Here is a 15347-nt window from a genome sequence, read left to right on the forward strand (position 1 = left end):
AGCGGGAGCAGTGAGGGGTGCACAGACCTACCTTAAAAAGCAAGCAGTCTCCTTGGTGCTCGGTGTAAATGGAAGTTAGTCGATACTGGTTCTCAGTCGTGATGTCAATCTGGTACCCTGTTAGTGTGTAGCACACCTTGCGAAACTCCTGGATCTTGGTCTGGAAAACTTCTTTCAGACGCTGGTTTTTTAGTTCTGCACTTTCCACCTGCTTCTTCAGCTCTATGTAGGGAAGAAAATGGGTATTTTGTTATATGTCATCAGCACAGAGCCTCTGCACCGTATTTACTCTGCTAGCCAAACTAAGTGAATTGAAAAGGTTAATTATATTTTTAAAAAGTGAATTAAGCAGGCAGAGTAGGAAATAGGCAAGCTAGATTCTTCTCCTCCTGGCCCCAGCAAACCAAAAGATAAACAAACTGAGGAATAACAAAACCAGACGTTGTCTTGGTGGGATGGATTTTTCCTTTGCTCAGCCAGCCTTTTAATAACGTACTACCAAATTCAAAGCTATAGCATCCATTTCCCCACATGCACACATCTTATTTTCTATACAGAACCCAAGAGAAGGGTGTTATGCTACACGAAGCAAGAAAGTGGATAAATAGTAAGAAATACGCCTCTGTATGGCTGCATCAGGAAGAAGCTGCCTATGAGGGAAATCTCCTCAAACGTACTCTTGATTTGACTGTAAGTGCTTTGATCTCAAATTGACACTCGCTGCTTAGGAATCCCTCGAGATTCAGGAAGGGGCTTTTACTGTGATAAAAAGCCTGAAGAGTACTACTGCCTCTTTGCATTTGCTACCTTAACTGGCCTAGTCCCTAGAAGAGAGGTCCTGTGAGACCGCCTGCCACTCACCCTGTGTTTTATTGCTACAAAGGGAGCTGCCAGTACCGTGAATCCTTCAAGAGGATACACAACAATTACCATGAATCTTTCACCCAAGGTGCCTTCCGAGTAATTAAACCTCAATTTATCCCCCCATTAATTACAGAGATTGGCTTTACTTTAACATACACTAGAGACGTCTCCCAAGTCAGCCTGTTTTATCAGCACTGCAGCCCAGGGTTAGAAAAAAAACCAACCCTGACTCTTTCTAACAGCAAACAAATAGACTTCCTCACTCAGATATCTGTCATTCTAAGGTTTAAAGCTTTGTCTGTGCTGTGATCAGAGACATAATTGCAGCACATGTAGGCCGTATGCCTTTATTTTAGCGCGTTCAGGTTCCAGCAGTAGGACAGCAGAAACTTCAGTGCAAAGTGCCTGCTCAGGTGCAAAGGCAGGTATTTGGCTGGGCTTATACAGCCCATGCTAAAGCATTATTGTTCCCTAAGTGTGCTGGGAAAGGTTTTTCTCAAGTACTTGCTGAAAAGTGTTTTCCATTGGCCTCCCAAGCGCAGTAGAGAGGATGTAGGGTGGTAACTACGAGGCCATGGACCTGCCTGTGACTCAGCTCAGAGCAGCTGCAAGTGCAGCAGGAGAACGCGAGTCTCCTCTTATCCTCTGTACTACTTTAGTTAGGCGCTCTGGGTGGGACAAAAGCATAATTCAATGTGTTAAGTTAAAGTGCCTTAAATGCCACTGAGGATGCCCCTGCTCAGAAGTACTTTGGCCTTAATCCAATTCAGCTTAATCCCCAGGCAAGGACAGGAACTCTTTAATGGTTAAAGGGAACTACATGTCCCTTTACTTCTGAGTGAGAGCATACACGCAGGGAGAGTTAACACTGGCCAACTCCTTACCTTTGGGTAATTCAGCTCCACCTTCCTGAGTGGCTGGTGAGGATGATGTATGAGCAAAGTATTTCCTTTGCTCTGGGTCTCCCCATAGCTGCATCTCACTTTATCACGGAGAACAAGCCAGTCTCGGGGAATATCACCGGTTTGTTCATTAAGACACTGCTATGGAGAGAACTCCCCAATTGCTGGGGGATGCAAGTAGAGTATCCAAACCCTGCTTACAAGCCCAAAGCGTTGTGGCTCACACACTGTCCCTTCTCACAAGATTGAAAGGACTGTGTCTTCCCTGGCCACCCACCTTCCCATTCATACCAAGCTCATCACCGTGTGATTAACTCAATCCTTCCTCAGACTGCTGCAGCCTTTTCCCCACCATGTCAGCTGGGCCTAGTCTTTGATTAATCAAGTAATCAGGCTCTGAAATCAGGAGGTTAATTGGCAGCTCTGACCTCAATATTCTCACAGTCTCCATTCGGCTATGCAACCGTTAAGGACAAAATCCTATATGTTAAAGTAAAAATTCAGTGACCACATTGCAGTTGTAAATAACATTTCGCCACTGTCAGAGACAGTACTGCCTTTAATATATCGCACATGTCCAGCAACACTATTTTTTTTCCCTAATAAATTCAGCATAGCCTTGGGAAAGTAAATCTGCCTTTTCCTATCGCATCTCGGAGGCTGCCTTTTCTGACTTTTATAATCTCGGAGGTGGACAGCACCCTAATTCATGAACTCCTTGAACAGCTTTCATTATTCACAAAGAGTTAGTGCCTTTTGCTCCGTTTCATCTCTCGGCCTTGGTACCGCTAATGGCCACCACGAGCTCCTGTTGGGCTGCAGCCTCATCGTCCACCCAAGCATTGGCTAGTTAGAATACGGCTGTGCGGATTCAGAAGAGCAGCCAAGTGATGGCAACTGCTTTCACCCACTACCCTCGGAGCTAAAAAGGAAAAACCCTTGAGTACAGTTTAACTGGAGGACTAGCAAGCCTTCAGTCCTGATGGCGCGCCCTCGCCTCCTCCCACCATCCCTCCCGGCCCTCTCTTTCCCGGGCCTGCAGCAGTTTTGGTGTATTACTGTGTCAGCTGTCCTGGCTGAAGGAATTAAGCTGCGTGAAAAAAATCTGATCTTCTTGCTAGAGGTGCCCAGTGTCAGCCACTAGCACAAGGTGCTGAACTTGGTAACAGCTCACAGAGATGCAGCCAAATGTGCCAGCACCAGCCAGGGAAGGGTTTATAAAGCCTTGTCAGCTGCTGCGCGCCTCCATCAGCAGTTCCCCAACAGTGTTTCTTTAGCTTGGTGATGGGGCAGAAAAAAAAAAAAAAAAGGCAAAAACAAGCAGCCACAGAGACATGATGGGAATACTGAAGTTTGCAACTGCCCCCAGTGGAAGGTCCATTGAACCCTGACTGTAAAACGGAGATTGCTCTTCCTTCACGCCCAATTAATTGCAGCCCTCAATAGCTGAGCTACAACAACTGCTCTTGCCTCCCTCCTGCCGTATTTATCCCGTGGAAGCAATTCAGCCAGGGGCTATTCCCAGATTAACTCAGGACAACACTGAACACTGTGACTACTCTCCTGCTTTCCGCTGAGGGGTCTGCTGACACAACCAAGAGGCCACATTCTGAGGAGGATTCATGGAAAAGCAGGAAGGTAAACCTGAGACAGAAGCAGCGTAGGATGTGATCCCATTGCTGAAACAAAGCCATTCGAGATGCCCTAGGATATTATTTGCACCTTCCCACCATGCTTCTGCAAGGAAGAGATTTCCTGCACGTTCTGCATCATGCCAGCCAGCCCCAGGCCAACATCTTGGACACTTTGGGGTGTCCAAAAAGGCACAGCTTGCCTAGTTTTAGGTGCTGGGTACACATGTAGCCTCTCTGCATCGTGGGTCTGCCCATGTATGGCCCTGGTGTTGCAGATTCCCCACACCCAGAGAACAGCACAAGCAGCATATGCGCTGTCTTGGGGACAGTAATTAATCCTTTTAATATTTCCTCCACCAAGTGAAGACGTTAAGCTAAGAGGCAGCTCATTGTTTGCGCCACATCTGAACTGAAAGATGTGACGGTGCTAATTCTTAAGCCTCACCTAATACTGCTAATTCCCGCCAAATTTCTAGCACAGTCAGGAAAAATTGATTTAAAAGTCATTATTTGCACAGAGTGCAACTCAGCGTGTTTCAGAGCAACATTTAAGGCACAGTCATAGAGGCCACCGAACAGAAAGATCCTCTCAGGATGGGTCGAGGTGTGTTCACAGAGCAGGTTTCTGATGACAGCATTACTGTTTCCACCCATTTTATATCCACCACCTACAGAACAGTGAATGTCTTGATCCTTTAAGATCTTACACAACATTTGGAGAATTAGGTTTAATTACCTTTTTAAAAGACTGCATTTGAAAATAGAATCCCTGTATTTAGAGCACCTGTTTGAGTGCCTGTGCTCGATGGGCGAGGCAAGTCGCAGGGTGTGCTCTGCAGAAACCACGGATGGGGAAAGTCACACCATAAACATCCTTCATTTCAGAGAAGGGACACCAAAGCATCCCTCACTCCTGGACCATTAATGAAACAAGAATTGAGAAAATAAGCGTGAGATTTGGCAGGCTATGCCTTGGTCAGGGATAATGACTGCCTGGAAAAATTAAAGGAGGAGAAAAGAAAGAAAAGGAAAATACATGGAAATTGCACCGCCCCACCTCTTTGGTATTCAGGCCAAGACTGTGTGCAAAAATTGCCCACCTTGAAGAGTTTAATGGGGAAAAAAATCCTCTCTGAAAAAATTCACACATCTATTACAAAATTAATACCACCAAATGATTAACTTCCCCCTAATAATGCTGCTTCTTGAAACACCTTGTATTTTCACACACTTGTATCAACTTTAATGAATAATTCAAACTATTTTGGATAAATAAATAAAATATGAGTTGGGCTTTTTTGGTCTCATATTGAAAATGTCACTGCTTTTTATTCCATTGCTTTTACGCTCCTTGTATCTGAAAATGTTCACAGCTGCCTGGAAATACCACAGCTTTGGCCCTTGCTCCGAGTTCAGCTGGGTCAATCAATAGCAAAAGCAGTCTCTACACCAAAGAAAACCAAATCCACGCTTAACCTTTTCCCCAGGGAAAGAGGAGGAAACAATGTGGTTCTTAGCATGCCAAAAGCAGCATGAAATTAAATGTATCACTAGCCTTTTCCAGGAAAACACAAATTTGTTCTGCCCATCCTCAAAGATGCCACAAGCCATGTAGCTGCATTAATTCAGTTGTGACTCCTGCTAATACCTCTCTCTCAGAAAGGCCTGAAGTAATTTCTAACTCTCCCTTAAAGGTTACTTTCCCTTAGTAACATGTTTGGGGGTCACTCACTCCAGCACACACAGAATAAAGCATTTACACATGAATTCCTGTCTCTGCAGACCCTGCCAGAATGCCTCAGACAGATGCCACCCAATATTGCTATGGAAGACGCTGTATTTTTACCAACCCTGCTCTATTTAAACAACAGACTGCTTCGATTTTGCTTCCAGCCTACAGGAGGGATGCCAGCACCATCTTGTTCACACAAGGTCCGTAACGGGAAGAGGAAACGCTAGTTTCTCGATTCCCAGAAGGGAGGCCACAACTACCCTTGTTCTCTCCCACCTGCACAAGCTGCTCTCCCCAATTTCTGTAACGCTGTGCCTGCCATGCAATGTCACCCAGCAGGCACCCCCACTCATATCCCCAGATTGTTATTTAATTACACTCTCCTATTGCAGGTCTGTCCTTCCCATCTCACTCTGCAACTCTTAACGCTGCTCTTCTGCACCCAAGATCCCTCCAGCTGCTCCCTCTGTTCCTGCTATTCCCCAGCTCATTTTTTTTTTTTTCCAGCTTTAGTTTATGAAGAACAGCATCTGAAAAAGAATTCTGTGATATTCTGTGAAGGACACAATATAAAAATACATTGTATTGTATTAAATAAAGTCTAACAGAAGAAGAGCTGAGCATTTTCTGATGTAGGCAAGTTCATGACCACTGCTTTTGAGAAACAAAATTCACTTTGCTAGATTTTACTGGTGTGTTTTATGCCCTAGGGGATTGGGACCACGCAACTCAACCGGCACGGCGGCCCCGTGACACCCTCACTCGCCCTTACAGTCTGGTGGACTCAAACTGCTCTTTGCAAACCTTGCCATTTATAACATTACAACTGTGAATTATAACTTCTCTTGAAAGTAAAAGTAGTTTTATATTCAACAGACCTCACTGGCTGGTCAATTTTAAACCTAAGCGGTATTTATTTGATCAGTCAACATGAGTATATCTTTAAACCGCGTATGCACCATATGGCTCGGTGCACTTCCCAGCCCGCTCCTCCAGCCACCAGCTTGCCCTACTTCCTGCAGCTCAGGGAAGGGTTTTCAAAGGCAGCACACCACAAGTAAAGGTCTCCACCGCCACGTCCTGCTACAGCAAGTGCTGCCCAAGAACCCTCCACTAAGATGATTTCCCCTGTGCTTCTCTTCAGTGAAGATGGTTGGCTGAAGCCTCCCTTTCAGACAATCCATGTACCTTTACAAGGGTTCCATGTCTTGGGAAGAAGACCATAATTAAGCTTTATCCTCAGATAACCTGCACAAAGTGGCAGAGGGCACCAGAAGGCTAGAGTGAAAAGCAGGACATTGAGGACCAGAGAGGGAGCGATGTTAGAGGATGAACTTTCTCTTGTAGTACCTACACACACATATAACATGGATTAGGATTAAGTAAAGGATCCATTTCTTCTTCTGATAACGCTGAGATTACAACACAAGGCTGTAAAACTCACAACCACACTTGAGATTAGCCTACGTGTAGGATTCAGCCCCGGCAAATAAACCACCACTGAGCAAAATGCTCCCTCAGGGGATCCCACCAGGGGCACTTGGAGATGTCCTCTTCTTGTCTGCAAAGCTGTTACGACGTGGGGCAAGGCAGAAAATAAGCTCAGATCCTCAACCACTTCTACAGCACATCCACGTTGTTTTCAGTGGAGGCTGTGTAAAGAGACCCTGGGTAGCTTTAAAATCACTGGCTTAACTGAGGCAAACGGAGCAGCAAAACAGAGCTCGGTGGGGATGGCAGCATTCACACAGGGTAAATTACCCTCAGGAGAGCCATTTACTGGTGGTGGATTTCACCAATTAGTATGATATGGCACAAACCATTTGGAAGTCAGGACTGTGACACTGGTCCTAAATTGTCACCCAAGCAGGAAGGCATCTCCCTCCACCCTCCCAAATGATGATTAAAGTCTTCTAGCCACATTGCCCTTCCATATGGCAATTATTATAGACCAAGAGGACTTCCCAGAACCAAGTGATGTCAGGCAGAGCTCGAGCTAGTCATTAACTTCAGATGCACAAAATAGCCCCACCTTAAAAATACAAATACTCTGTGTCACTTAAGTTTCAAGGAAAGTAGTTATCTTCTGCTTCTAGAACAACACAATAAATATCAGGCATAAGTCTTCCAGTCTACGTGTTTTCCAAGTAACCTATTTTGGAGTTTCATAAAAAAGTGAGTCACTGGGACTTTTCATGGGCTGTAGTTCAGGGAGGTCTGGTAGCAAGAGCAGGGGCATAACTTGTATGGCTTGTCAGAGGAAGCAGAATCACTGCTCCACTAGGCTCTTTCCAGAAAAAAATCCGTGGTTTTGAAACCACTCAAGTGTCTAATGTAAGAATTAAACCTAAGGACTATACAATTAACATACGTAACACACATTGTTAATTACATAGGGTGGTCTGCAGAAGCATCTAAGAGACAAATTTATCCCGTCTGATCACCTCCCCCGCACTCTGCCCATTGTTTTGCTTCCACTGGCACATCATTACTATTACTACTAGCCCAAAACACCGAACGCTATTTAAACCGCTGACACAGCACCCAACATCTGCTATTAAACAAACACAGAAAAACCGCTCCAGAAATATTTATTTGTTCCCTCTCAAAGCACAGATTTTTTTGCAGGAGTTCCAGTCATTCACTATGCAAGGTGGACAACATTCAATCACGCATTAGAGAGTGCTTTACAGTTTATTATCTAATGATGTTCACTGACGCTACAAACAGGAGCTTTTCACCACTGGCAGGAGAAGATTTCAAGCTTTCCCAGGAGCAGAGTTGTTTTGCTCTTATGCCAGGAACTTTCTATGCTCAAATTCTGATGCTAAGACTCAGGGAAATGCTATTTTGACTCGGTGATAGTGTCCAAGATTACGTTACTTACGGTATCTTGTCTCCCTCTCTTCCCTGCACTGCAAAGTCTGTGCTCACAACACAACAACATCGTAGCTTTGCAGGCAGACAGCTCTAAACACAGAATAAATAAGCACCTAAAGAGATTCTTCCCATTTCTAGAGTAGTTTATCAAACAACTATGTGGTGTAAGGCGGAGTGCGAGATGGGACAGGGCACCATCCAGGCCTCCTTTACTACTTAATTGGGATGCAAAGACTCAGCTCTAAGCCCCACAGGTTCCCAGGACTATTCGGAGAGTGGCTGTAAACAAGCACAATCCGCCGCGCTGAACTAAATCCCTTCCTACCCACGAGCTGCCTTTCTTCTTGACAAACGTTTCTAACACTGCTACCGTTCTCTGGAGTTCAGTTTTTGGAGACAAAGCCCGGTGCCCCCATCCCCTCGGTGAGGCGGCTTTGCCGAAAGGTCAGCCTGCGCTAATGGAGCCGCCGCGTGCCGGCAGGGTAGCAGGAGACAGCAAGGGAAAAACACACACCCTTTTAGCCAGCCAGCAGGGATGAAAACACAATTGCATGGCAACAGATAAAGGCAAGTCTCCACAGCATGCCGCCTTATTTGTGTTTTTAATGGGAGAAGACTGTGGAGTTTGTTTTAGGGCTTTTCTTCGAAAGGAAATTAAGCTTTAAAAAGCCTCCACTCCTATTCAATCCTTCCCCTCCCTGTTCACCCTCTAATAGTGTTTTGAAGTGTTGGCACTGCAAATATATTGCTCTTGGCCTGAAAGTACTCTGGATGCCAACTAACTAGGCAAACCTTCCCCAGACCCTTCTCTCTGCTCCGCGACCTCCTGCAGCAAGTCCCAAAGGCACTTACTCTGCTCAAATATCACACCAGGCTCTTCCCCTGTGCACTCTTCTGAGTGCCCTGGACCTCCTCTCGCAGGATAGCAAGGGTCTGCCCTGGTTTTATTGGCATATTTTTCATGTTCTACTTCATTTTCTGATGTCCGCTTTATGAAAACAGTCTTTTAAAGATGATCGTGCTGGAGCTGAATGAAATGCTGGTTCAGCATGGAGCAGCAGAACAGCAAGGAAGTAAAAGGGGCTTTCAAATACCAGAACTGCAGGAATGTGACACAGATGTAAAGACAAGCAATCTTTTTTCCCTGGAGCATGAAAGATGTTTGGAAACAGAGCCATCTCCTGGATAACCAGGCTTTCAATCACATTATTCGAGCCTCCAGTGCTCATGTTTTCATTGGGTGAGTCTGAAGTGTTACTATGGATAGGGAGGATTGTTTCCCTTAAGCTTGTGTTAATGCTCTTGAGCAACAGGCAAAGGCTTGAAGCACCCAAGTGATGCCCATAAATTGTCCCAAGACTGAAGGAACACCAAAATCATCTGTGGGCAGGGAGATGGGGAAGGTAACAACTATCTCAGCCCAAGCACCAAGTCTCCTCTCCCAATTCTGAATTATTCATCACGTGCTAACTTGCAAGCCAGTTCAGTTTTAAATTTTTAAATATTTAATAATTGGGTATTAAATATTCATGCAATTTTATTAGAAATTTTGGCAGATGGGCACTAAAGCTATAATTGTTAAGTTCATTGTTGGAACTGGTTACTCAGAGAAACCTTCTAGCTTCCTAGAGAGGGAAACACAAAATATAAAAAGACAAAACAAGTATTTATGGACCTTTCTGACTCTTAATAACAAGACAACACAGATACCTGTGCCATTGTTTTAAAAAAAAACCCCACACCCATTTCTTTATGAAAAAGCTGAGAAACCTACATTGAGAACATGCTAGAAAGCCCTCAGCTGCATTTTAAAGAATCTTTAAGAGTTTAATTTTGGTATCACAGATCAAAATGTCCATTTCGGACATCTGTAGTGCATCTACCTGATTAAAGCAATGGTTGAGCAGTCTCCGACTATAGGAGTAACATGAAAAACATGCCATAGGTCTCAGTCATGACTGAGGGCAGATACAAGGGAAGTTCAGCTCCGTGCACACCTGGAAGGAGACAGATTCTTTTCTTTTTCTGATGCCTGCTCGAAGGGGACAGCAAGATGTATAGTATCCCCTGAGTTGGTCTGACAACTTAGATTCATTAAATATCCATGCCTGTTCCTCTCCACGTAGCTCCTGCAGACCACATTTTCTTCTTTTCTACTCCCTCCTTTTTAGTAGATGACATCTCTTTAACCCTGAGCCATGCTGAGAGCGAGCCCATGTTCCTGTCCCTCTGTATTATGAGCGCATGTTCCCTACCGTGCCAGAAATTGTACGGTTTACACAAAAGATGACACATAAGCTCTGGAATTATATGCAAATGAACAGATCTGCTCCTCACTTCTTACCATCACAACTCTGACTTTCCAACAACTGCATGGGGTAATTTCTGCAGCAGCTTTCAAACAAAGGGCATCTCTCTGTTATTAACATCTCACTGTGGCGAGCAGTTTGTCACCTTTCACAAAAATGATCTGAAAAGACACCAGCAATTATTCCTAAGGAGATTATTGGGTGGCTGTGTCCCAGCGCAGCAGTTGGAAGCTAAAGAGATATAATATTCACTGGGAAAACTCCTTTTTCAAGTCAAGAGAACACAGAACAGATTTAAAAATGAAGTAAATTGGAAACAAACAAAAAACTAGAGGAAGATCAAGCTTGTTCCCTTCAATTTAGTTCATCTCTATACCAACACTAGGAGCACATCTTCAGAAGAGAACTAAAAGCTCCTGATTATGACAGAAGATGACAGGACATTAACTTTGGAGACTTACTCTGGGAAGGAGCTTGGTATGTTATAAATAAAAGACACATGGGAAAGAATGACTCAAACGCTTCTTCTAGCTGCAAAAATCCAGCTGATTTCTAGGTCTTGTACATTTGGTTGTTCCAACACTTTTTAAGAACTGAGAACTAAACATCTGCAAGACAGACAAGTGTTCTGCTCCTGGGATTGCTGTAGGACTCCTGGTTGTATCTTATAATATGATCCAAGAACCAACATTTGCTTGGCCAACGTTCATGAGTGAGGCGACGCAAACAGCAGAGGCCCTACCTAATTTAAAATAAGCAAGTACTCCTTGGTCTTGGGACAGAAATGAGTAATCAAGCAAGACCCATTCCTGTGCAAGAAGGACCACGGATCCAATCACCCAAATTTCTTCAGCAATGGGGAAAATGGTTCTGGAGTAGGTGATGTTTTACTGACCGTCTTTCAAGGACAGGTAACGTCTAGTTATATGTCAAAATTATACATAAAAAGCCTAACAAATAAAAACAGCCTAACAGTCTGCCCCTGTAGAAATAGAAATTTTTTACAAATTGAAATACTTCTGCTAGGGGTGAACTAGCTCGCCTCACCCCTGTGAAAAATGCTTTTTTAAACTTTAACGAAAGCCCTTCTAAACCCCAACAACTGTGTTTAGAAATCTCTTCTTTGGAGCCAGAGAAGCACAAAAAAAATCTGGACAAGTTTCCTTTGCAATGAGGAAGAAGAAAAAAGTTGTTGCTACACTTTTTGGGTGCATATTGTCAACAACTCTAAGCTCAGCCTTTTCATACAACCTATAAACATAATAAAAAAATTATGAGCTCCGCCTATTTCCATTCCAGGAAACATCTGTACAGCACAAAATGGCCCAAAATGGAGCACATTAGCATGTTTGTTTCTCCATCGACATTTATAAAAGTTTCTCTACATCACCTAAGAGATGCAGTCCAGTGTCAGACATCATGTTACTGCCATATACTCACACAATACATGCCACAAGCACAGGACAAGAAAGCCAATACATACAATACTGCAGCCTGGGGACACACAGAGACTTTGCTCAGCTAACTTAAAGAGTAATTCATAATAAATAATTTTTAAAAAGTAATAGGAATAAAATTTTCAGAGAGAGGGGAAATGCAGAAAAGATTTCAGGACCAAGCCAAGTACTCTTAAAATCTAAAAAAACCCCCCCAAATAACTCCCCCAAAACCAGTGAGATTCGGAAAAATGAGGAAACAGTAAGAGACAAAAGACTGTAGGGACCTACCTGCTAAAGACAACATCTGTAGATTCTAGGAGCTCTACCCAAATGCAGAACAAGGGCAGTTTGAGCAGAGCATCCAGCCAAATCATCAAGGAGGTTAAAATTAGCAGCAATTCTTATCAGCTGAGGGACTTGGGTAGAGGAACAAAGAGGAATCAGGTGACTGATTTCACACCTGCATGTTCCAATTACCTTAAGCAAGGTGAGCAGGACCACCTGGGAAGACCTCAAATCCCAAAAGAATACTTGTGGATAGATCTAAGAAAACTGAAGCCCTTTCTTTTTTTTCTAAGAAAGAGATATTTTACTGGCCTATAAGCCTTTTTGCAGCAGCAGAAAAAAAACACAACACACCAACAGCCAGACAGCAGATTTCTACTACAATGCAGAAGGCTCAGTATCTCTTTCTTCGAAGGAAGAGTCTAGTAAAGTGACTTGAGAGCTTAAACTAGAGCTTTAGGCCTAATTTTGACTGCAAATAATAATAAAATACTCTGGTAGAGAGGGTTTGGGTGGAGAAAAAGGGTGAGGGAAGTAGAAACACATTCTTAATGAAAATCTTATTTAGCATTTTTTTTTTAATGTGCTTAAAAATTTCACTGAGGTCACCATTCTGGAGAGATGACAAACTCCTGGGATAAAGGCTGGAAAATCCTGGTAGTCGTGTCACATTTAGCAAGTCAAAGATATGTTTGTATAAGGCTGTAGAGGGCTAAATCCATTTTACATGCTGTATGTATTATTAATTTCTGACAGTGGGCTTAGAAAAACCTAATTCGCTGGAATACGAGCTCCCTTTGAGCGGAGGGAAGCCTTTTCAAAACTCATCTTTTATTGACTGAGTCATTTTTGAGTCAATCTGTCTGCTTTCGGCAAGACAAGAGTTTTAAATCTTCTCTCTTTTTTTCCTCCTTTTTGAGTCGTGGCAAGTCTATTAAAACCTGCTAATGTATGCAGCAAGGCCTCTGATTTGAAATGTAATGAATTCTTCAGATAGTGGCAGATTAGGGGGAGAAGATGATAGAAACAGCCAGAGACGCCAAAAAAAGAACTCTCCAGAAAAAGAGGTGGAGAAGGGTGAGTGGGAACGAGAAAGATTAACCCTTTTTATCCAGAAGAAGAAAATCTTTAAGCTCCATTAATAGAATCAGTTAAAACATCAGAACTGGAAGAGGCAGAGCATCTCCAGGCTTGCCCGGGGCTGAATGAGACAAGGAATAAATGAATCTTTCCTCCTCGCGTCTCTTGTAAGATTAGGTAATTCCCTAAGTGAAAAATGAATAACTTAGAGAAAATTAGCTCCATCCATATAAATAAGCCTTCATATTCCAAACCCAGAGCTTCCCAGGCGAATGCCCTGAAACATTTTTGCTGTTGTGTAACAGATGGTTTCCTCCTCCCCCTTTCCTTGGTTTGGTTCCAACCGCAGTACCTTTCAGGTGATCTTGTTTTAGCACAAAAATGAGCATTTTGGGTGTATAACATCAATCCTGTTAGTGAAAGGATACTTGGCAGTTTTATTGTATTTGGCATCTTTGAAATGCTGGACAAACGTTACAGAGTTACACAAATGAGAGATTAGCACTGTCTCCATTTTACAGTTAGAGGAGCTAAGGAAAAGAAAGTCAAGGATGCTACTTAATTCGACAGCACTGATCTGGTGACAGCCTGGGCTGAGAACACAGAATCTGCTGAATCACAGCACCGACCCGGGATATCTTCCTGCTTAGCAGGAAAGTTCACAGCTGAGCTTTGAATTTGACGGCTTTAAAAAATAAAATTAGCTCTATAATCAATTCCTAATGAAACAAAGCCTTAGAGAGAACAGTCTGATGGAGAACAGGTGACCCACTGGATTGTAATTAAGCTCAGCAGAACTGATGCAGGCGAGTAAGTACCAAAGACTGAGAAACAGGTCCTGTCAGACTAATGCCATTTCACTATCGACAAAAACACTGAAGTGCTTTAACAATTGAGAAATCCCAAATAACAGAGGCAAAATCCTTCAATTTAACAGAGATATCTAAGTCCATGCATGTCTTGAAGGAGAGACTGTCTTTCCTTAGGGAGGCAAGGCATTCAGTCCTCTATCACACAAGTCAAAGTACAAAAGGCAAAAAAAAAGTTTAAAGAAGTGCAAAGTTAGCTCAAAAGCTGCTGGAGGCACCGAGACTGTGGAAAGTAAGCCTGAGCTGGAAAAGACAGCAGCAGGGAATCTTTGCAGTGGGATACAGGACAGAGGTAAAAGTGTTATCTTGGAGGCCAGCAAGCTATGGGAGTTTGCTCGGCTTTTCAAATTGCTCCCAGGTATGGTCTGCTCCTGCTGGCAGACACACATTTTTTTCCACCCTGGAGAATAACAATGGCTGTGCCCACTATCTCCTGAACTCTACCTGTCCCTTGATGTGATTCTCCCCAACTGGGAGACCGTCTTTTCCTACCTGCCTGCTTGCTTCACAAGCCTGACGTGAGAGCCGCCGAATTCACAGGTATGAATTTTTACATCGCCACACATTAGTGCTTTTGGAAAGAAGAAGAGGTTATGCTTGCTTTTATGTACGTAGACACAATCCCAACCTTTAGCTTGGTCCCAGCCCTCTGATTCAATAGCTGGCACTCACTCCTGGAATCAGTAATGAACTAAAGGTTACGGCAGGGAGCACGCTGTGCTGCGGATGTACCATTTTCCAGAGAAGATAAGAAACTTAGACCTGGATCATTACAGAAGAGGCAAAACGTCTTCCTGGCAGAGCATTTTTACTTGGGGATGAGGGCATGAACCAGGACTGTGGCATCAGCCCTCACACCCTGTACAAGTGCCATTCGCATAACTGCATCCTGCTGCCTCTGCTTTCAAGTTAAAATGACACTTCTCACTTTCTGCCATAAAGACGGTTCCTGTGTGGCACTAAGCAGTTACTATATTTCATGCTAGCTGCAGATGCATTTTTGTGATGGATGAAGCAATCCCTTTGCATATTGCCTATTGCTGTGAAGCTCACAGAGCACTTTGGGAATCCCGAGAGGCTGACACGCTTATTGCAGCAAGCCCTGCCGACACCAACTCCTTTAGCAGGCTCGAAGAACAGCCTGTCCCAGAACATCACTTTTTCAACTGCAGTCTGCATTCCCCGTCCACAGCCTCTACATCCCTCCTTCCCGGCCTGTTTGCTTGGGTGATCCTCTTACTTCTTGGCATTGCTCGATCTCTTCCAATTCTTTGAGAGCTCTGAACCAAACGCTGCCTTAGTGCAGGACCCAGCTTGTCTCAAGTAAGATTAGTCAAAACCCCAAGATCCGTG

The 15347-nt window shown here is 43.8% G+C and overlaps 1 protein-coding gene across 1 annotated transcript in view; it reads right to left on the reverse strand.

Moving 5' to 3' along the window:
• Positions 1-15347, reverse strand: part of MAD1L1 (MAD1 mitotic arrest deficient-like 1 (yeast)) — a gene marked incomplete at its 5' end in the record, with an annotated part of 322697 nt that overhangs the window by 89334 nt on the left and 218016 nt on the right. Inside the window, one exon of the mRNA XM_009866589.1 lies at positions 32-222. Within this exon, the coding sequence (XP_009864891.1) occupies positions 32-222 (191 nt within the window). The remainder of the gene's footprint in view (positions 1-31; positions 223-15347) is intronic.

This window comes from Apaloderma vittatum, unplaced genomic scaffold (assembly GCF_000703405.1).
Source record: "Apaloderma vittatum isolate BGI_N311 unplaced genomic scaffold, ASM70340v1 scaffold4913, whole genome shotgun sequence".
Classification (NCBI taxonomy): Eukaryota; Metazoa; Chordata; class Aves; order Trogoniformes; family Trogonidae; genus Apaloderma; species Apaloderma vittatum.